Consider the following 22,186-nt stretch of genomic DNA (forward strand, 5'->3'; position numbering starts at 1 on the left):
GGTGGGAGCGATCAGATCTCTAGCCCCAGTGCAAAGCCCGCTGCACAGCTTGATGCAAGGAATCAGACTGCAGCCTTCTGTCCTCGCTGAGGGCTACTTATACCTGGCTGGGTGGGCGTCACCTGGAAGGCAGTCCAGCTTCCCGTGGAGGCTGCCAGCCTTGGTGCTCACGCCAAAAGTGATGTGCTAAGGGGAATTTCTTTTGGGGCTTGGGACAGCCCTCCCCATGGGTATTGTGTTTGCATGCTGATTCACACAAAGCAGGCGCTGTTATGTCAGGTGGGTGGCTGTGTGTTAGATTTTTTTTCAGATAGTGTGTTGCTGGCTACTTGGTGAGTGAGACTCATTTTAATAGTTCATCTTTGTTCTTTGTAGTCATTTTTTGTCCTGAAAACAGGTGCTGAAAGCACCACGTAGTTACTCTGTTTTGATTCCAGAGTTGGAGAAATCTGAACTCAGGCACCCTGCGCATGAGTCGTATTTCATTTTGCCTGCAGAACTGCCACTAACTGACACTTTGGAAACAGAATCTCTGTGAATTTAGGTCCTGCCCTACAAAGAAAGCTTGTGGTGGGCACTGTCTTTCAGAATGCTTTGTGGTAACTCTCAACAGAATAACCTATGAAGAAGGAATGATATTTCTGGTTTCACCAAAGTCTGGTAGCATCAGTTCAAGGGAATAATCCTACATCTCACACAGTGATGGACAGGCAATGATGTAATTTTACAGTTGTGATTTTTAAAAATCTTGTGCAAATTTCTAGTCACTCAAAGATTGTTTTGAACTGGAATAGGTGTAGACACTGTAAGGCATCACTTTGTCTGTCTTGGGATAGGAGAGCAAAAGGGTTCAGCTTTTTGACTTAGCAAAATGGAGGCTAAGATGATTACCAGCTTCCTCCCGTGGAAGGCAATACCAGGGCTATTTAAAAAAAAAGGACAATCCTGTTGTCCACATAGGAAAGAGCATCATCTGGATTTGAGTGTATTTGAGCAGGAGACTAAAGGGAGCTTCTTATCTGTGGGAAGCATAAGGGTCTGGAGCATGCTTCCATTGTGGGAAATTTGGATGGAAAAGAGAAAGAGTTTCGAGACTGACCTTGATCAGTTGATGGTAGGGACTTTATCCTCATATGGTAGAGACTCAGCTATGATGACCCTTTAGATCTCCCTTGCCTTCTACCTCTTGTCTCTCTAACACTGCGGAGGTCTCTAACGCTGCTGCAGAATTGCAGCATTTCTGTAAGAGAACAGAATGTGATGAGCCCTTCTTTGGAAATGAAATTTTGCCATTAAATAACTTTTGGGAAACATAAATTTGAAGCCTGAAAGACGAGGGGCCTCTTTATGTGAAATTTAAACTTTGATGGGTATTCACCTCTATTTGGAAGTTAAAAATTACCAGTTCGTTTAATTGTTGGTTTCTTCATTTACAATCTTACTTCTACACAGCTTGCAGCTGTGGCTGGAGCAACATTTTCTCTCAGCCACAATGATTATGAGAGCCATAGAAGTTACTAATGCGTGTTGTGGCTGACTGAAGAATCATGGAAAGCCATCTGCCCTCTTTCTTGATACCCATACAGACATTTTCATAGAGATGCTGAAGATAATGTAATACTTTGATCTTCATAATTAGGATTGTTCTTTTACTGGTAGCGCTTTAATTATCTGCATGTCAGAACCAGTTGCTTTGCATATGTTATTGAGACTGAGTCATCATTATTAAAAAATAAAAATTATTTTCTCACAGGGTGTGATTCCTTAGTCATATTTTCCCCATTAGATTGTTGAAATGCACTTTTATTCTTCTCCTATGAGATGTTTATTGCTGATGTGCTTTAACGCCAGAGGTGCTGATTTTATATCTCCTTCTCGGCACTGTTGCATCACAGCATCTGACCCAACAATTTGAACATTTCCCAATGCTATAATTTCATACCATCAGCAGACACCTTTTCTCTGTCTCTCTGGCCCTCTCTACTTTTTTTTAATAGCTGTTCTAACTATGCTTACAGCTGTAACTGTATCACAAAAACTTAACCTTTAGACTTTCTATTCTCTAACTCACAGGCATTTCCATGTCTCCTGCGCACTTGTGGTCCACCATCCTGTGGACACAGCTCCTTGGCCTGAGATGGCTAGTGAGTCAATTTGGGCATACCAATTTACCCCCCAAGCCAAAAGAGCAAGGGCTCTTAAGGTGCCGATAGCATTCATAACCCTTGCAATGACAGAAAAAGGTCAGACATTTTCTGCTGTAGAGTACAGAGGCCCCTCAGCCACCTGAAGAGCCTGGTAGAGCTTTGGAATGATATCTTCCCCTGGAAGACTTTTTGCTCATAATGCACCTTATGAACCTCTGTAAATCAGAAAAGTTTGTTTGAAGTAAGAGTGTTGTGAAGCCTTTCCAAGTGCTGTTTACTCACTGGTGAAGTTGGATGCAGAGCCACAAACAGATACTCAAAACTGGCAAAAGAACCAAAAGCAGTCAGTGGTTTTCACAGAAGCTATGATGCCATAACTGGTTATATGTCTTTAGTCACACCAGAGGGAGAGGACAACCTCAGAAACAACTACCGGCAATTAATTGTTCTACAACAAATGAGTCAACTGTGATCTTGGTAAGAAGAGTGCTACTCCCAGGAGTTTCACCAGGAACTCCATCTGTGCATTCCTCATCCGTCGCCCATCACCCTGCAGTATCACTCACCTGGGCATTTCTTCAGGCCCTGCAGAGATGAAAGGTTTCCATTGCCCCAGATTCTGTCCTTATTTTTCTCTTGCATGACTCCCTGGGATGAACCCTTATACCTTACACATGCGTAGACCTACAGAAAATCTTAATTCTACAGCCTAGCTAAATTGCTATTCAGTAGTCCTTCCTACCACTGAAAAAGGAAAGGTTTAAAAGTAACTCCCAAGAGAAATTAAGCTCTTCCAGTACAGCAATCCTCTCCTGTTCTCTTTCTCTCTGCTAGCTACAATATGCTGTTATTATCAGTGAAGTTAACTAATTGAATTGAATTCTGAATTCCTCCCTGCCAAGCCCTATTTTTCTTTCCTGTAGATCTTTTCAGAATGATAAATAGCTGTATTGCTTTTTCAAAGAACCGTGGATGAAGTGCAGCGAGTGCCAGGGCCAGACAGTGATCTCAAGACAGCTGATTGAACATATGAGAAGGTTTCTGGAGCCTGAAATGGAGGCCATGAGACGTGCTGGGCGTCTGGCACGCCTGCGGCATGTTGCCTGCAGTTTCCCCAGACAACGCTTGCCCCACGCTTCGACGTAGGTGAGCGCCGCAGGAGTCAGTGGGGACGGCGAAAGGCGTTGGACTGGCAGCAGCAGGAGGACTCCACCAGCGAGCCCGTCCTGCTGCAGCCACTGGCGGTTTCGCAGTGCATCCGCTCCTTTCAGTCTGAAGACTTTGCATGACTTTGGTTTTGCAGATTTAACATAAGACTCTGCCTGGTGCTGCTGATTTCACAAACACCTTACACTCTTCCGAATTAGTTCAGAAACCGGGAAAGACATAGTGCAGCTCTGGTGTTCCCTTGCATTGTCTGGGTGTGTAAGACTGTGTTTTTGATCATTCTGATACTTCTCTGTGCTTTGGGAAGATTGGAAGGAAGCAAAATAACCTTTCAGTGCTTATTTATATCACTAACTGTAGTTCAAGTTTCCATAATCCTGCCTAGAAAGAGAGGTCTTCTTAAGCTGTGTTGGCGATGTTAGCTACAGCTGAGATGTGAATGCATTCTGGCAGCCTTTGGAGATGAAAGTCCTGTTTGCATTTCCTTTATATCACTTTCTGTACTGTTAAAACCCAAAATGAGCTTTTTTTCCTTTGGAGAAGGGGTTTTGTTAATACAATTTCCTGATGCTGGACTGAAAACAGTCAGTATGGAAACCTGGTTTTTTGACATGAGTAGAAAGCATCTCTTCTTTGTGGATACTTACTGCAGACTGCAATTACAATATTGTGATGGCTAGGCCAAGCCACATGATTACTGAAAGAAGACCTGACCTAAACGATACGCTGGTAGGCTGTTTGTGGTGAGCGAAACTTTCCTTTCATTACCCTAACAGAACAATACCCTCAGTCTCAGATGAAACAGCCAGTACTAGAGCCCAGATCTGACAGGTGGAGAAGGGAACAAGGGGCACTTACAACTGCGTGGAACCTGGCAGATTTGTGCATCTGATGCACAGTTAGAGATTGAAGAGGGGCTTCACTGTCACCTTCAGAAAGCAAAATATGTGTGAAATAATAGCTGTTCTAATGTAGTGTTGCCCTCTCATCTCTAATTTTATTGCATATTTTATCTTCTTAAGTAGAAAAATACAGAAAATACTTTCAGTGGGTGAAATGTGTCTTTTGTTCCTCTTAAGGCGTAGTATCAGCCAGCTGAGTGTACTGACAAAAACTGGGTTCTTGGTATTGTATTGATGTTTAAACTGAAATTTCTGTCATAAAACACAGAAATGTTTTTGATGCAGGACACTGAAGGGAACAGGCACATTGCCTTGTTGGCTGTATTTCCTAACAGAAGTTAGCAATACGTCATCTTCTGCATAGTAGAATGTGTAGAAATGCTTGATGTCAGGAAACCCATAGGCACTGGAACAGCCTATACTGAGTCACACCTTCCCACGGGAGCTCTAGCTACGATGAGCTGAGTAAAGCCAAAGACTGATGGACTCAGATGAGTCATAGTAGTGGCACTGAGCATAGTTTAGTACATTAACAGTTACTTAAATGATCTTCAGAGAGTTACCCATCATTGGTATTTTCTTTCTCCTTTCACTCACATCACGCAGAGTGTCTGCAGTGAAAAGCAGCAAGGCAAGGGGCCAGAAAGGAATCCGTTAGTGGCCATTAGGAAACAAAATGGTAAATGGTTTGTAATTTCACAGGAAGGAGAAAAATTGTGTGAAGAATGGATTTCTGTTTTCAACCTTCTACTTCTTGCTGTTGAGCAGAGTTCTGATGGTCTCCCCTGACTGACAGTTCCCACAGGCAGAGCTGGGAAGATGTCACACGTCGCACAGCCTTCGCACAGCCGTGCTCAGGACTAGCGACATTTCCTTGAGCTCAGGGATGCTGTCTCAGTGTGGTGTCTGTTTGCTTAGTGCAAAATAGATTGTCTGGAGACTGTGTTACAAAGTACCGTAGGACAACCTGTATGTGATTGGTTAGCTTGAGAAATACCTGTTCAAAGTTTGTTAAATTAAATTTCTCAGACACACTCATTTGCATTGCAGAAGTAAAGTTTTATTAAAGGCAGTGTTATCAGCAGAATTTAAGCCCTTAAACAAAGAACACCTTGACGAAGACAAGTTGAGTAAGAGGAGCATTGCAGAATGAAGAAGGGGTGATGAGGCAGTGACCAGGCACTCCTTCCAGATTGTTCCAGTTGCATCAGCTGTGCTGCAGAAGTGCTCGGTTCAGTCTCTCCTTGTCCACGTGCAGTGCATCTCAGCTGGGGGACGCCAGCGTCACTGCTATTGCTCTAGCACACTCTTGACTGTCCTGTGTAAAGACAGAGCAAATCGTTGCCTTAAGGGGCAATCTGATCTTTCCTGCTGAACTGAATTCTTTCACCTAACTTGGTGTGTTAGCAAGAGAAGCTCAGAGCCTCCAAGCCCAGCAATGGCCGAGGCACTCAGGCCTGTATGTTTTTTTTATCCCAATCAGCAAAAAAGCATATCCATCCTGTAAAGTGTATAATCTGTATTTTATACTTGGGTAGAGGGAAGGGGAGACTTACTGTATTTTAACCCCTGATTCCTCTGTGACAGAGTCAATGAGGTTCTCTCACGCCTCGGTTAGTGGACCTGGGAATCTTGCCCAGCCCAAAATACAAAACTTTTTTCTGGCAAAATATGTTGTAGTCATTGAGGTAGATGTAACCCACTAATAAACATATCCTTACAAAGTGCTGTCTTACCTGTCATGTCACCACACTGGGAATGAGAGTAGGAACTAGAAGAATATGAATGGGAGGACTTTCCACCTCCTTGGAAAGCTCCTTGGGAGGCACTGTAAAAGGAGAGTAAGTAATTCAGCATAAAACTCTAACCACTGGATAATCAGTCAAAAAGATGTTGATGTCACTCCATGGACAAGAAGTCTCTAGTAGTAATTAAGTACAAAAGGATTTCTTTTTGTTCCCTTGCTAGAAGATGGAATACGTACACAATGTCTTGCTGTCCCTCCTGCAGCAGTGCGCGGTACTGAGCGATCTCCTGTTCCAGGCGGGTCTTGATGCCCAGGAGCATCTTGTACTCCTGGTTCTGACTCTCCATCTCACAGCGGATGCTGGCCAGCTCCTCCTCCACGGCGTTAATCTGCACTTGGATTTGTTGCAGCAGGCAGCCGTAGCGAGATTCGGTTTCTGCCAAGGAGTTTTCCAGAGAGTTTTTCTGGAAGTGGAAATGCAGGAGTTTAGGACCAGAGCTCTACCCGTGCCCGCCCGTTCCGAGGAGGGAAGGGCCCGCAGCGATCCTGCCCCGCGTACCGTGCTGAGCTGCGCCTGCAGTTCGATCTCCAGGTTCTGCAGTTCGCGCCTCAACTCAGTGACCTGGTGGTTGCTTGTCTGGATGTCCTGGCTGCTGGAAGTGACCTGCCGGTTGACTTCTTCAATCTGCAGGAGCCAAACCCCAAACACAGTTTCTGAGTGAGAAAATCCCCTCTGGGAGCGGCTTTGCTGACTGAGAACTAAGAGGGCCAGGGAGCCTCTCCCCTTCATGCTGTCCTCATGGAGGACAGCCTCGTCATTGCTGCGTAGATCCTGACGGTCCACCCACCTTTGCACATCGGCCTGCTCCCCCTCTGCCACCGCAGGCTTTCCCCAGCAGCTTTTTCCTTCCCGTTGGCCAGCTGTGCAGGTGAGGTGCAGGTGGGCAGCCTCCCCCTTTTAGCCAAAGGCATTGCGCGCCCAGTACCAGGGTGTCTGGGTTCTCCCGCAGAAGGAGACGCCGCTTTGTGCATGGCTACGTACCTTGACTTCATACCACTGCTCAACCTCTCGGCGGTTCCTCTCAATGATCTGCTCGTATTCGTTTCTCAGGTCGTTCAGCGTCTTCGTCAAGTCTTCGCCAGGGGCAGCATTGACCTCCACGCTCACGTCGCCGCCGGTTTGAGACTGCAGCTGCCTCATTTCCTGCAGGGAGTCCAAAGAGAGAAACAAAGAGCACAGGTGATTTGTTGTGTCGGGGACAGTGGGCAAAGCAGTGTCAAGGTACAAAGGAATGACAATCACGTGACATAAGGCTGAATTGACCTGATGTGTAACTTTGGGAACCCTGAGGAATCAAAGGACTATGTCTTGGACATGCTATTATCATTGGATCGTACCTCCTCATGGTTTTTCTTGAGAGCGATCAGCTCATCCTTCAAGGACTCCAGCTCGGATTCCAGTGAAGATCTAACCAGAGTCAGGTCATCCAGGAGATTTCTCAAGCCATTAATATCAGCCTCCACAGTCTGACGGAGGACCAGCTCATTCTCATACCTGTACCACAGAGCACAGAGACAGAGAAATGGGGAAATGAGTCAGTAGTTCAAATCTTTGCAAGGCTGGTATCCTAGTAAAACACGAAGACTCAGTAACACCACTCAGGGCAGTGCTGCCTTGTCTCCTGTGATTATGAGCAAGGTATGAAAGATGCATGGTTCACAGAGAGATACTCACTTCATTCGGAAGTCATCAGCAGTCATCTTGCTGTTATCGATGTCCAGAATCAGTTTGTTATTGTCCACAGTGGCAGAAATGATCTGTGAAAGGGGAAGTTGGAGAGGGGTCTTTCTGTATTCCAGACATTCAGGACAAGAGGCAAGAAGACCCAAGGCTTTGGTAGGGCTTAGTAAAGCTGATTGTGAGGGGAGGCCTTGGTGCTTCCACCTGGTGTACGCAGGAGTGGGCAGAGACCAAGGGAGTTCAGATCTTGCGGTCCAGGTGCTTTGGCTTTGCGCTCCATCCAGCTGAACTGGGTGGGAGCAAAGGGGAGGACTGGAAACCACACATGCCTAGTTTGGAGCCACCTGTGGAACGTGGGATTTCAGCTGCGTGTGCCAGCACGTCTGGGCCTGGTGGAGCACTCCTTGATGCCTGGGGCTGCGCCCCCAGAGCACATCCCTTTTGCTTGTGGGGTGGTGTGGGGGCTTGCACACCCGAGGGTCAGGAGGCACAGCTGAGCAGGTCTCTGTCTGCAGAACCACCAGCCGGGCCGGCCAGTAGCTGCCTCCCACCCCTGCGGAGCCAGGGCCAGGGGGAAGGAGGAAGCCCTTACAAAGGGGACTAGCGTGTGGGAGATGGAGACGCGTAAGGTGGGGCCATCTTACCTGATTTTGGAGTTGTTCGATGGTCTGGTAGTAGGAGGTGTAGTCCTTTGAAATGCTGGGAGCTTGTCTCCTGTACCACTCCCGGATGTTCTGCTCGAAATGGGCATTTTCTTCCTCCAGCCTTCGCACTTTGTCCAGGTAAGCGGCCAGGCGGTCGTTGAGGTTCTGCATGGTGACCTTCTCATTGCCGCTCAGAAGGATGTCCCCCCCAGCAGCAAAGCCTCCTCCCAAGCCCCCAGAAAAGCCTCCTCCCAGCATGCCACCAAAGCCTCCTCCCAAGCCGCCACCAAAGCCACCAGCAAGGCTGCCCGCGCTCATGCCCCCTCCGTAGCCCATGCCGCAGGCTCCCCCGCCGTAGCTCCCACCGCCTGTCACAGAGGAGGCATATCGCCTGCAGGAGACAGCGGAGCTCCTGCCACTGCCACCACCGCAGACGCCACCACCTCCACCGCTCCTGTAAGAGGTGCTCGATGTTCTCTTGATGCTGCAACTCATGGTGGGAGCGATCAGATCTCTAGCCCCAGTGCAAAGCCCGCTGCACAGCTTGATGCAAGGAATCAGACTGCAGCCTTCTGTCCTCGCTGAGGGCTACTTATACCTGGCTGGGTGGGCGTCACCTGGAAGGCAGTCCAGCTTCCCGTGGAGGCTGCCAGCCTTGGTGCTCACGCCAAAAGTGATGTGCTAAGGGAGTTTTCTCTGAGGTAAGTAAAACGCATTACCATTCTGCTCAAGTATGCCTGTGTTGATTCACACAAAGCATGCACTGTAATTTGATGTGGGTGGCACTTTGGATATTTTGTTGGTTAATATAATATCTCATAGCTTCTATTAATCTGGCAATATATCGCTAGTAATAGGAGTTAATGAAGGCTCCGCCTTGATTGTCTGTCTCCTTCAGTCTCTGGGTGGCGAAATTCAGTATTTCAGCTTTTGTCTTCCTCCTGTGATCGCAATGATATGTAAGTCTGGCAGCCTCCAAGGGACTCTTCATTCATTGATTTATTCAAAATGTACATTAGCTATTTAGAAATATACTTCAACTTACTGAAATGAATTATACATTTTTAAAACTATGTTCCCATGTCTGTTATAGAAGAGAACTTTACAGTAGATTTTTTGCTCTGTTGTCGCTGTTTACATTGAGGAAGGTCCTGCTGGCATTTCATTTGTCTGAAAGTGCAGGACGGTGATGCAGTCATTCTGCTTGGTGAAGAAGACTCGATGACAGCCACAATAGTAGTATTTTGCAAGGCAAGGCATATAAAATCTTTTCCTGTCAAACAGCCATTAATTTTGTTTTAGCTGTTTTAAATGGGTTCAGAGGAAATTGAGAGGAGAAATTTCTTATTATTTCATATTTTCATAATCATATTAAAAATAGCCATTTCTCAGAATGTATCCTTGAATTATATAATGCAGTAAAAAAAGTTTGACAAAAAGATACAAGGCCAAAGATTAGATCTGAAAAAAATATTCTCATTATGTGACTCGTTGCAGTGAATTGTGTTTGCCAACAGTAAGAGAATATCTTGCAATATGAAACACAGAGTAAGAAACAATTATGCATTTATTTCCACTGCCTATGCAATATGGGATGTTCAGTGAGTTGCTTTTTCCATCTTTACTAATCAAGCTTCTATGGACCTGAGAAAATCCTTGAACAGAAATGAATTTTTGGGTTTCCAGCTGTGCATTAAATATTGGCACTGTAACTCCTACAGAAGAGTCATTTGCTAGTACAAAGGAAGCACAAGGAGCTGGTGGAACCTCCTGTGAATTACCTCTTCAGAATCAGCTCAGCCACAGTGAGGGAGCATGAATTCAACCTAGGAGTATTTTAGGACGAGATTCCACATTACAGAAGAAGAAATAAACTCATTAAAATCAGCAAAAGAAGAATGAGAAGGGACTGAGTCACCTTACACGTGAAGGTACGCATCAGAGGAGGGAGCAGGATTGCTGGAGTCTGAAGACAGTGTGCCTGTCAGTGCCCCACAGATGCAAGAAGAGCTGGGGCTGAAGCGCGGAACAGGAGCCCCGCTGGCCTGTGCTTTGCTCTCGGCGTGTAGCTGCTGCCGTTCAGCTCCCCAGCCACCCCGTCACCCAGCTCCTGCCTGCCTGTCTCCCCGGGCAGCACGGCGCCGATGGAAACTGGTTACAAACAGGACTCCTGCTCCCACCGTGCGTCTGAAAACCAACAGGCAACTACCTGGAAACCGTACAGCCTCACTCGGGGTGAAGCCCTACTCTTGTAGAGTCTTCTGCTTTTGGTTTTTTTAATAGGTTTATTATTATTCAATAGGCTTTTATGTATATATATCTGTATATCTAGTTTTCTTCTTTCATCATAAGAATTATGCAGAAAGGCTTTTCAACAAAATATTGTTGAATTGGAAGGGGAGGGGTCTGAACTGATACCGCTGGAACATTATTTGCTGTCTGTAGGAGTGCTTAGTCTTTAGAGGATTAATATGCGATGAAATGTGAACTTGAGGTGCTGAATCCCAGAGCTTGAATTCAGCTGCCTAAAGGCATGTCCTCGTAGGTACTGCCAGTGACTTCCAAAGACCTGGAGATGTTAGCTCTGACTCCAGAAGAAAGGGGCTTCAATGTATGGGAAATACTCCTCAAGAGAGAAACAAAATCTTGAACTTAAAGGTAACCTGAATCATGAAAAATATCTGCAAAATTATGACTTATCACCTTTTTGTCAACTAACTTCAATTAGAAACACCTTCCCATCAGTTGTGGTTTTGCGTACTGCGGTGTTTAGAGAGAATGCAGTCGTGTCCTTGGTCGTGACGTGCCTCTTTCTGAGGCTGAAACACTCTGGGGTACGATCTGGTGAGCATGCAGAAGTGTTTTCTATACCTTTTTCCACCATTCTCTGGATCTTTTCCTGGTCTATCGTGTTATTTTTGAGACAGGGTCACCAAAGTTACAGCACTCAAAGCACAGCCCAGGGTATCTGTGTGTCCTAGACTGACACAGTGGAGTTCATGATGCACTTCATTTTGATCTTCTCTTTAGTGAATGGAGAATGACCTCTGTGGCCTAAGCTTTAGGGGAACATAGCCCCAGATTTCCTAGTTCTCCATGGAAGACCCCAGCTGTATTCCATTCATCCAAGGTTCTCACTGTCTGGATCCACGGTGTTTTCCTCAGTCTTTGTTCAAGATGCAGTGAGATTCCTTATTCCCCTCTCATACTGTCTTTTAATTTCCTTAGCCACACCAGTGACCTCCTCCTGAAAATCCTTCATTCCCTCGGCCTGGGTCTGTTATTAGGTGCTGTCTCCATTCTGCCTATTTTAACCTCTTCCGAACTTCGTCGTATGATGAGTATCACTTGGTGCCTGTTGGGCAGCAGCGCAATTATGAGACAGGAAAATAAATGCTCTTTAAAGGTTAATTTAAAGTGTAGATTGACATCTATGGAGGTAAACTGTAACACAGAAGGTGCCAGAGGTAACAGTATGGAGTACCCTCTAGAGGGCCCTGGCATAAGCACAGTTGGTGACTGAAATAATCCACATAGCATTCATTTACTGTGAACAGCATGTCTCTTCCTAGATGATGTGTGTCGTCCAGGTATCTATAGCAAAGAACAGCCATCAGTTCTGCCTGCTGTGGAAGAGTTTGTGCAGCACAAAGTCTGTTTAACAAGTCGCAAAGCCTAGCTCATGCAAGCGCACCACCGGCAAATACAGCCTTTGGTTTGGGGTAGGTCAAGTGTTTCTGTTTCCTGAATGGGTTCCATGTGTTGAGAATGTTTGCGTGGCAACGTGACCTGTATCTCTGGAAATCACTTTTGCAGCTGTTCTCTCAATCCACACCCTTGTGCGCCGCCCTGTTTTACCTGTAATCCGTGGTGCTGGCTCCCCTTCCTCACAAAGCGCCTGCTCCTCGGCTGGTTGCTCACTGCCAGCGGCCGCTCCCCGGGCACGCAGCCGGGCAGCAGCAGGGAGGCCTGCGCGTCCGCCGCCGAGGGAAACACGCTTTCCCGTGGGCAGCCTCGGGCTGGTTTTGGCCCCTCGTTTGCCCGGGGTACGCTGGTAGCCTCTGGAGCTCGGGCGGCTGTGTGCCTGCGTTCAAAACTCCCCTTCACCACAGAGATCCTGTCTTGGCCAGGGTTAGGACAGAGCCTTCTGCACAGAGCGATGGGAGCGAGCCTGTCTCGGGGCACGACAGCGGGGCCGCGTGCTGGGCAGGTGCCACCATCCTGTGTTCCTTTCCTGGTGTGCCGCTGCTGGGTGTACCTGCGAGCTGCACAGCCCATGGCTGGCTTCTGTGCTGTGTTGTCTGGCTGGTAGCTGTGCAATGGTCCAAGACTTTCAAATGAGTCCGAGGCATTCAGATGCTAACTTCTCACTAAAATTAATAAAGCTGTGGTTTATGATCTGCCTACTTTGGCAGCCCTCTCTCCTGCAAAATATCACAGAAGAATTCCTGAGATTCCTCAAATGTGCATAAGAGGCTGCTGTGAAAGGCCTGAGACAACACATTTCATTTCCTTTGATCTCTGAATTTTTTAGTCTCCAGAAGGCAAAATTATTTTTTTCAACTCAGGCTCTTGAAACGGCTTTTATCCATGGAGGTGGGCTGCAATGAAACAAGCTGCTATTTGTTTTCATGAACAAAGTTGGCCCAATCACTGGACAAAGCTATACTATAATTTCTTTGAAATAGTGACTGTAAAAAGCATATGAAAAAGCTAGACAGAAGCAAATGCAACTCCCAAAAGACAGCTAATAACAAGAGAGTGCTTTCTGATTATTTGGTTGTGGAGTTGCTTGGAGCTCTTGCAGTAGCCAAGCAATCCATTTTTTTGCAAACTATAGTCAGGAGTGGTTTTAGGTAACAGCTGGATGTGGCTGAAAGAGTTTATGTTAATTTTCTTCACAGTACAGATCTTCCTGTGTCCAAAAGGAATCATTCCAGGTACTTCCACATCTACTGCATTTGTCACAGGTAGAAGGCAAATATTGCTGTTAGTAGGAGAACTTTGTAGAGATCCTGTAAGTTGTATTTCCTTTTAACTTCTTTTTCCCATCTGTTCAGAAACAGATCCCTAGTTTGTGCATTTCCAGTTTAAACCGGTGCGTGTCAGTTAAGTTTTTGTGAATCACAAACTGAAACATTCCTTTCATTTTACAGTCATGGCTCTGTGTTCATTCATGTTGCTTGTGTCAGGCCTGCGTGGGCTCTCATTTGATGCCGACTTTGTCCACATTCGTCCAGTGCTGAGATTCTGCAGCCTGTGCTGGGCTGACACGCAAGTGCTCTGGAGTCGTAGAGCTCAGCTCCACAGGAGTCTCTGGCACCTTACTAAAAAACAAAGGCGCAGCACAGGATGCTCCAAGAAGATTATGATCAGCCCCGAATGCTCAGAAATTGTGCTTTAACTCTAAATTTCACCACCAACTATTATAACGCATCCTAAACTTTTCCACCTGAGGCATGTGTTGACATGGCTTTGTGTTTTCTTTGTAAGTGTTTACACCTACAGAGTGGAGGAAAACCTACACACAGGGTCCTGGTTGCATGAGACAGAAATGAAGTTTTATTAGCGACATTTTCATGATACAGAACAACTCAAGTAACAAACAGGTTGAATCTATGAAGCCAGTAGCTCAGTGCCAATGGTTGAAGCCACAAAGCATCCCGGGCAGCAGGAGCGCATAGCATGCATGGCAGGTGGGCGGGTGGCCTTTTCGCATAGGTGGCATCAGCAACGGCGAGGAGCTGTTAAGAGCATCTGGCATTCCTCAGGAGCACGGGGAATGCATAGGACTGGGGGCAATTTCTGTTTGAAGGTCTTGTACTGTAGGGTCCTCAATGTATATTCTTAGTCAAAAGATTTTCTTCCATACCCTGTTTAGAAATAAAGCAAGCATTAATTTCTTCAGTACTGGCACTGAAGTGCTGAGGCACCAGTGTTTACCAGACAGAAAAGAAGCTTGGTTATGTGATGGGTGACCATAAGCATTCCAAAAGCATAAAGAAAACTTCAGCAAGGTACAAAAGCAGCGGTATTTCTGAGGTTCTGCAAAGAATGAGAGAGATGAAGACAAACAGCTGGGGTTTTAACTACACGATTAGCTGATGTCACCCACAAAATTGAACAGAGATTGAATGTGTGTTTCTTAAGCGGTGTTGGTCCTTTGCACACAAATAGGAAAGACTTTTTAATAAAAGTAGATCTAACACTTTCCAGAAATTTTAGTTTAGCCTCGTTACCATTTACCTCCAGAAGAGTGTGTTGATATAGTGTATAAATTAGTAAGAATGGGACTGAGAAAACAGTGTGCCCATACAACAGTTCTTACCTTGGCTTTCACCACCACTCCTGCAGGACTGAGACTGGGAAGATGAAGAGTAGGAGTGGGAACTGCTGACGCCTCCTGAGATCCTTCCTCCTCCTCCTCCTCCTCCTCCAATACTACCGCATCCACCACCACTTCCCCCTCCTATGCCTCCACTTCCCCCTCCTATTCCTCCACTTCCGCCTCCTATTCCTCCTCCCATTCCACCGCCGGAGCAAATGCCACCACCTCCATATCCACCACCTATGCTTCCTCCTCCTCCTCCTCCTCCTCTTCCTCCTCCAGAAGAATAGCCACCACCTCCTATTCTACCACCTCCTATGCCTCCTCCCATTCCTCCTCCTGTTCCTCCTGTTGGGAGTCTGCAAAGAGAGAGAAAGAAGGAGAAAAAAAGTTAATATCAAATGCATTTTGGTCTCAGAAGGAAATCTTTGTTCAGATACTGCATGGAAGCCTGCGCTTCTCCTGTCTGTACTTCTTCTTTTTAGAACTTAAAGGTTCCTGGCCTTTTCTGGAACCAGGGTAAAAGTAAGACTCGGTATGTGGGTTTCCCTGTCCAGCCCCAAATCGGTAGTTCAGAATTTCTGTATTATTTTTTCCTCACATGATTTGTATTCTGAACAGGTTTGCCAAAAAGTGTGTGGAACCTCAAACCTGGGAGGCGATTGGTCAAGACAGCTGACTTAGCTTCATTTCAGTACAAAATCTGTTTTGCGACTCTCGACTGTTAGTTTCCCGTCTTTGTGACTGATCTAGCAACCCCAGGTTTCACGTAAGGCTGTGTTCTTTTGTCAGTTTACATACACAATGTCTTGCTGTCCTTCCTCAAGCAGTGCGCGGTACTGAGCGATCTCCTGTTCCAGGCGGGTCTTGATGCCCAGGAGCATCTTGTACTCTTCATTCTGACTCTCTATCTCACAGCGGATGCTGGCCAGCTCCTCCTCCAAGGGGCCGATCATGTTCTGGATCTGCTGCAGCTGCAGGTTGTAGCGACGTTCTGTGTCTTCCAAGTTGGATTGCAAAGAGTCGATCTGCAAATGGAAACAAAATACAGTGTTTATGGGAATGTGGCAGGTTTAACTCATTGTTGTGGAAAAATTGGAGATCTTCACAAACCAGAAAAAAGCATATCTTTGAAGATAAGTCATCCAGTATCCCATTCTCTACAGATGGAGTACTTCCTAGGTGCAACCATTCTTTCATTCTAGTGACACAGACAGCCTGTGTCACAGGTGAAGCAGAAGCAAATGCCCTTACTTACCATGCTGATTTGCGACTGCAGCTCAATTTCCAGGCTTTGATATTCACGTCTCAGCTCAGAGATCTGTTGGTTGCTTGATTGTATCTCCTGGCCGCTTGAGTGGACTTGTTGATTAACTTCTTCCATCTGAAAAAGTCACATACAAAATTGGGGCATTTTTGATAATAAGAAAACATTGTGAGGTTATCATAAAAGCACTGAGCAAGCAGTTGGTAAGAAGGAAGACAGATGTCCTGTAGGCTGACTCGCTGTATTCCCCACATGCCACTCTTGTTAACTCACTCTGTGTACCTCACCTTGCTTCTGGAACATGGCGATTCTACGTGCTTTACCACATAAACTTAATACTCCAGAACAAACATGTCACAGTAAACTGCTTAAAGGCATTTAAAGTTAATGTCCCTTAAATAATACAAGATAACTTGCCCTTCCTTTGCTGGATGTAAATAGGTCCAGTCCTTTGTGAAACATTTAGTAACCGAAAAAACCCCGTGCTTTACCTTAGCTTCATACCAGCTTTCCACCTCTCTCCGGTTGTTCTCAATAAGCCGTTCGTATTCAGAACGCATCTCATTTAATTTTTCCATCAAATTAATGCCAGGAGTAGCATTGACCTCCACGTTGACATCACCACCAGATTGTGTTTGCAGTCCTTTCATTTCCTGAAAAAAATAGCCACAAGAAACCCCACCAGGTTCTCAAAGGGCAAAGCTATGGAGAAACATCAGAGTTTGAAATAAAGGAAAAGAAAGCGACACAAGTGCTCACACAGCCCCCTGCAAAGGGGACCTCATCCGCCCCTGTCGTGAAAGGGAACAAGTCTGCCATTCCTAAGCCAGACTCCACAGCGAACAGTAGCCAGGCACCCCATACACATTGACCCTGACATTTTCTCCTCAGGGTCATAAGGAATTCTATGCAGCATGCTCTTCTGAGAAAATCCGTTCAGGTGTTTTTCTTCTCAGTGGGAAATACCACTGCAGATAGTATAAATATTTTCTTTTGACTCCTCCTGATGTACTATCCAATTTTCCTTCCATGAGTTCGGCAACAAACTTACAGTTTTTACTGAAAGCCGTTCATTTCCCTGATCTCATTTTGACACGTGTTGACCTAGGTGCCTCATTACATCAGCTGTCAGAAGCTGTGGATGCTACACACTCTTGAAAATCAAGCCAGATTGTGTCAAGGTGGATGACCAAAGCCAGCAGTCAAAATCTGGTTGCTGCTAGTGGAAGAAATCTACTCTCTGAGTGCTGAGTTTTCATTAGTTACTACTTCAAAGTGTGGAGAAACTTACCTCTTCATGGTTCTTCTTAAGATAGACCAATTCCTCTTTTAGGGATTCAAACTGTGTCTCCAAGTCGGATCTGGATAGAGTCAGTTGATCCAAAAGTGGACGTAATCCATTAATGTCACTTGCCACACTCTGGTGGAGAGTATATTCCGTTTCATATCTAAACGACAGACAAAAAAAATAGTAAAAGTGCTGCCAGATCTCTTTGTTTCTTACCTTGATTATGAACAGTTCCCATCAGGACATTTTTGGTCTTTAATCCCATTGCTCATTTCTTAAAAGAAAGGACCTAAATCTCCTTCCATCTCCAATAGGTTGGTTTGATTCCAGTAGAATTTCTCTCTATGAGATTTATATGATGAGGATTATGTTTATAATTCTACAAAGATGGAGAAACTTAGAATGTAGTCCTTTAAATGGCCCTCTTCAATAACTTGTCTGGAGATAAGTAACAATGAAAGACTAGCACAAGATCATTCTCAGAATGCTTCTCCCAACAATTCTACATTCTGCCATTGGAGCCAAGAGGCTGTAGCATCTACCAAGATTAATTGCAACATGAACTTGGGGGAGGTACAGGGAGGCAAGGTAGAACGCGACAGGCAGGGCAGGACTCACTTCAGTCTGAAGTCATCCACCGTCATTCTGGTGTTGTCAATGTCAAGGAGGATCTTGTTAAGGTCCACATTTGCACCAACAATCTGAGAGGGAGAGGGCAGGTGTTACTCGGTTGGCTTTTCAGTCTGACACGCAGACAGAGGGAAGGAGTACTCGTGCAGAAACACATTTCAGAATAGCTTTATGGTAATGTCAAGCCTGCCTGGTGCTGCAGGAGCTAAAGTTTATTGCTTCCAGTTAAAAGAAAGTGTCTTTGCTGTCAATTTTTGTTTACAAATATTCATCCAAAACATTCTACCTTGTTGGAAAGAATAACTAAACAAACTCTTCATATTCCAAAAACATAATTCCCATTGCATCTGGCAACAACCGTATTCATGTAGGAGATAAGAGACAATTAAATGGCTGAGGGCTAGAATTAGACTGAATGCGTATGTTGGCTCATCTTGTATATTCACAAAAAGGTGCGGTTAATATGGCCACTACAGCACAACATAATGATTGTATCTCCTGGTCAAGAGAGTGAGGAACAAACAAGCAAGAGCACAGCGTTGAGGGGAGTGCTAGCCAGGCCCCAAAATGGGTGCTCCAGTAATGATCTGCCACTGCACCAAACAGTGCTACCTGCACCCAATACAAGTGTGCCAGAACGTGAGATCACCCACAGCGGAGAAGAACGAGCAGCCAGGCTTTGTCACCAGACCAGCCTGCTTCCCGGCCAAAACAAAGGAGGGAATATATCGCCCCAACAGGGATATTGTGCTGCAGGAGGCAGGTGCTGCTCTAACGAGAATCCATTCAAAGTTAGTCAAATTATATCATACCTGGTTTTGCAGTTCTTCAATTGTTCTGTAATAGTGGCTGTAGTCCCTGGTACCAGTGGGACCTTGATTTTGATACCACTCCCGGATCAGGCGTTCAAATTGAGCATTTTCATCCTCCAAGCGTCGCACTTTATCCAAGTAAGTAGCCAGGCGATCGTTCAGGTTCTGCATGGTCAGCTTTTCATTTGTGGAGAGCAAGCCGGCATCTTCACTAAACCCCACTCCACCAAAACTACCTCCACCGTAGCCACCACCACCAAAGTTGCCACCAGAAAAGCCACCACTACCCCCAAAGCCACTAAATCCACCTCCACTATATCCACCTCCACTATATCCACCACCGCCATAACTACATCCACCAAGGCCACCTCCATATCCACCTCCCATTCCCCCAAAACCACCCCCACCTGATCCAAATCCTCCTCCCATACTTCCACAGCTCATTCCTCCTCCATAACTACCACCGCTCATTCTCCCACCATAGCTGCCACGGCTAATCCTTCCACAACTGCCACTGCTAAAGCCCCCTCCATAGCTGGTCCTGGAAACTCCTCCACCAAAGCTTCTCCCAGAAAAGCCTCCGCTTCCTCCAGAAGAGGTGTATTTTCTACTGGACACTGAGGAGTATCCACCAGACTTACTAACTCCAGAGCTGCTACCCCCTCCACCACCGCCACCGCCACCGCCACATATTCCACCACCACTACCACCACCTCCACTGCTAATTCTAATGGTGCTAGATGAAGACTTCGTGCCACAGCTCATCGTGACAGCCGGGAGGAGTCTAACCACAGTCCCTAATTTAGCGGCACAGCCTGATAAGAGTCAGGACTGCAAATTTTCATCCCCAGCTCTCCCTATTTATACTTTTGACAGCGGGTGTCACCATCAGGGTGTTTCCTTCTCCCAGGGCATTTGCAAGCCTTGTTGTTTGTGCCAAGAATAATTTGCTGAACAATATTTTTGTGCTGATATCTCAGACAATCTAGCCCATTGCTGGGTTTATGGTGTTTGCTTAAGACCAAACATTTCATTTCTTTTGGGTGGCATTCTGTTCTTTTAGCTTTTTCTGGAATAGGTAGTCTCTTGCCTTGTGCAACCTGGATCTGCTTTAGGATGGAAAAGCCTCAGGATCCTGTTCAAGCTGCTGCTGAGATAATGTGTACCTGCTGGAACTGTACAGGGAGAGGTTTTGTTCTCAGTTCTTCCCTAAAAGGAAGAAGATGGGACACAAATCTCTCGTGCTAGACTGTGCGTTTATTTGTTCAGTTATTAATCTGCTTTCTTTGCTAAGGTTTTTGTAGCTGCTATGGTCAAAGACTATTGTTCTCTTTTGCTCTTTTATATTTTGTGCGTTTAAGATCTTCTACACCGCTTGTATTTGTTTTCTCACTATACATGGTAGTGCAAGGGTTTAATTGACAGGACTGTATAACTTGTCTATTTAGATTGTCCAGCTTGTGTATCCCTGCCATCACGTAGAGAATGTATCTATTTATATGAGAAGAAGTCTGTTTCAAGCAATGCAGTGGGATTCTTATTTAAAGATCAAAATCCTTCCTTTGTGAAGAAAGTGGTAACACAGCACACTACATAACTAAGTCCTAGAAACAGAGGAAAAAAATACTGGATTTTTTTCAGCAAAAAGCTGTTGATCTAAAATAGTAGGAAGATTAAGGATACTTTAATTGTATTATAAAGTCAATTGTAGAACAATAGAACCTGTACTAATGCGGACAATGACCTATAAACTACTGTGTGGGAAGACCTTTTATGGTTTAATATAAACCAGCTCATTCTCTCTATTGTTACTGTGTCATGTATTACAGGTGATAGAATAATTATATACGCTGCTCTTAATGCAGAGATCCTTGAGACTCTAAAACAGTATCCTGAGAGAAAAGCTGAGAGGCTTTTTACACAAATAGGTCGAAATCAGACTGTTGAGACCACAAAGGAGATTACACCGTACTTCAGTCTTGCACTGACCCCCAGAAGTGTACCCAAGATGGACGTGTAAAGGGTTTTCATCCTCAGCTGTTAGATGTGATGCTAGAGCAGAGACTCTGAAGACAGAATTGCATTGCTCTGAAAACTCCACAAGAAGAGGCTGGGTTTGGGCAAACAGTCTGACTGACTGATTCCAGATGACTCTCATCTACAAAAATACACTCATGTTAAAATGTTGCATCTTTGTCCTGGGAGAAATCGAAATCTTCTGGTTCAAATGCAGAATCTCGTTTGCTCAGCATCCACTCAGCTCTGCTCTTACACTGCAAGCTTTCACGAGAAATTTACATCTTAATGTTTTAATACGGTAGAGACTTCATTCATGCCACCAGCCAGTCCTTACCCCTTAAGGGCAAGCAACAGCAAAACCATCAGCATTTGTGGCCCTGCCGTAGATGGACCCCCAGCTCGCACAGCTTGCTGCGAAGGAAGTGTACGTTTTGCCAGTGACGGTTTGCTCTGTGTTACTGAAATGCGGCCCTGCCGGCCTTCCTCTCTGTTCGGTTACTGGTCCCCAGTGACTGTCAGGTGCTGCTGAGATGCAGCCATCTCTCGCCACACCTCAGGTGCAGGGAACAGAGACGGGCCCGTCTGAGGAGCGGTCAGGTGGGCGCACCGTCCCTGTCCAGCGTCTTCCGAGGGACTCTGGCAGACGGCAGCGCGGTGCCGTCCGTGCTTCCCGCCGGCACCTGGCTGGGAGGTAACTGCTGCTGCTCTGTTGGACACCGCTGTCAGTCTCCATCTGCACGGTTCCTTTACAAACTGCATTTCTGCCTCTTAACTTCTGGACTTTTTAGTGTTAAATGAAGGATTATTTAATGTTTTCTGACTGAATCAATTGTCCTGTCCTTTGCACGGTGCTTTTGCCAGCATTGCTTTATTGCTGCTTATGCAACTGCTTTCAAAAGCTCTCTGATTTTATCTTGCTTTTGGATATACTCAGTGGATCAAAGATGATGAAAGATTTCAAGTAGCTTGATGATGTGATAATTTCTGCTTGATTCACAGCTGGAGGATGGTAGTGTCACCTCAGCCGCGTAAACAGTTTCTGGGCTTCTGCCTGTTCTGTTATTGGTGCTGAAGCATGTGGTTTACTATATGCAAAATGCTTTTTTCTTTTTCGTGTTGTTTTGCCTTTGTGTCTGGGTAATGTTGTTTTGGTCAGCGGGGGCCCTTTTTCACAAATTCCACTACAGTTGGTAAAATTTATTATCGCATTCCAATTTGCATCAGTGCCTCTGCTGATACTCCTTACAGATGCCTTTCGTAGACAGGCTAGGACAATCTATGGGTTTGTTAGTGATAATGAGCAAAAATTTCTCTGGAATTATTAAAACAAGAGTAAAGAAATTTGCCAAAAGCATCTTATAATCTGTTTATGTACTTTCTGAGAACCCACATTGTTTCCTGTTTTCCTGACAGATTGTCTTTTTTGCATGTGGACTTGTACCGCAGCCACCAGCATTCCTCAGCCGGCACAGCACCGGCGGGTTTTGACACTGC

At 45.6% G+C, this 22,186-nt stretch overlaps 2 protein-coding genes across 3 annotated transcripts; both read right to left on the reverse strand.

Moving 5' to 3' along the window:
• Window positions 1-5,514: 5,514 nt before the first annotated feature.
• Window positions 5,515-8,843, reverse strand: LOC142364205 (keratin, type I cytoskeletal 19-like). The gene is made up of 8 exons (XM_075443346.1): window positions 8,349-8,843; window positions 7,699-7,781; window positions 7,362-7,518; window positions 7,006-7,167; window positions 6,523-6,648; window positions 6,201-6,427; window positions 5,953-6,044; window positions 5,515-5,534 (listed from the first exon to the last, which is right to left on the reverse strand). The coding sequence occupies exons 1-8, from the start codon at window positions 8,841-8,843 to the stop codon at window positions 5,515-5,517; spliced, it is 1,362 nt and encodes a 453-aa protein (XP_075299461.1).
• A 5,352-nt stretch (window positions 8,844-14,195) lies between these two features.
• Window positions 14,196-19,438, reverse strand: LOC104336135 (keratin, type I cytoskeletal 19). Of its 2 annotated transcripts, XM_075443377.1 has the most exons (9): window positions 19,039-19,438; window positions 18,674-18,996; window positions 17,850-17,932; window positions 17,235-17,391; window positions 16,435-16,596; window positions 15,935-16,060; window positions 15,478-15,704; window positions 14,677-15,035; window positions 14,196-14,221 (listed from the first exon to the last, which is right to left on the reverse strand). In XM_075443377.1, exons 1-9 carry the CDS (start codon window positions 19,436-19,438, stop codon window positions 14,196-14,198), a joined length of 1,863 nt encoding a protein of 620 aa, XP_075299492.1. The 2 variants fall into 2 exon arrangements, with proteins under 2 accessions (XP_075299492.1, XP_075299491.1); XM_075443376.1 differs by having other exon boundaries at window positions 18,674-19,438.
• Between the last annotated feature and the right edge of the window lie 2,748 nt (window positions 19,439-22,186).

Source organism: Opisthocomus hoazin, chromosome 26, assembly GCF_030867145.1.
Source record: "Opisthocomus hoazin isolate bOpiHoa1 chromosome 26, bOpiHoa1.hap1, whole genome shotgun sequence".
NCBI lineage: Eukaryota > Metazoa > Chordata > Aves > Opisthocomiformes > Opisthocomidae > Opisthocomus > Opisthocomus hoazin.

Coding starts and splice junctions, on each gene's coding strand:
- LOC142364205 (XM_075443346.1), bottom strand. CDS start 8,843: ATGAGTTGCAGCATCAAGAGAACATCGAGCACCTCTTACAGGAGCGGT. Junction 7,782..8,348: donor TCGAACAACTCCAAAATCAG/GTAAGATGGCCC, acceptor CCCCTTTCACAG/ATCATTTCTGCCACTGTGGA. Junction 6,649..7,005: donor AGCAGTGGTATGAAGTCAAG/GTACGTAGCCAT, acceptor TGGCTCCTGCAG/ATTGAAGAAGTCAACCGGCA.
- LOC104336135 (XM_075443376.1), bottom strand. CDS start 19,438: ATGAGCTGTGGCACGAAGTCTTCATCTAGCACCATTAGAATTAGCAGT. Junction 17,933..18,673: donor TTGAAGAACTGCAAAACCAG/GTATGATATAAT, acceptor TCTCCCTCTCAG/ATTGTTGGTGCAAATGTGGA. Junction 16,597..17,234: donor TTAAGAAGAACCATGAAGAG/GTAAGTTTCTCC, acceptor TATTTTTTTCAG/GAAATGAAAGGACTGCAAAC.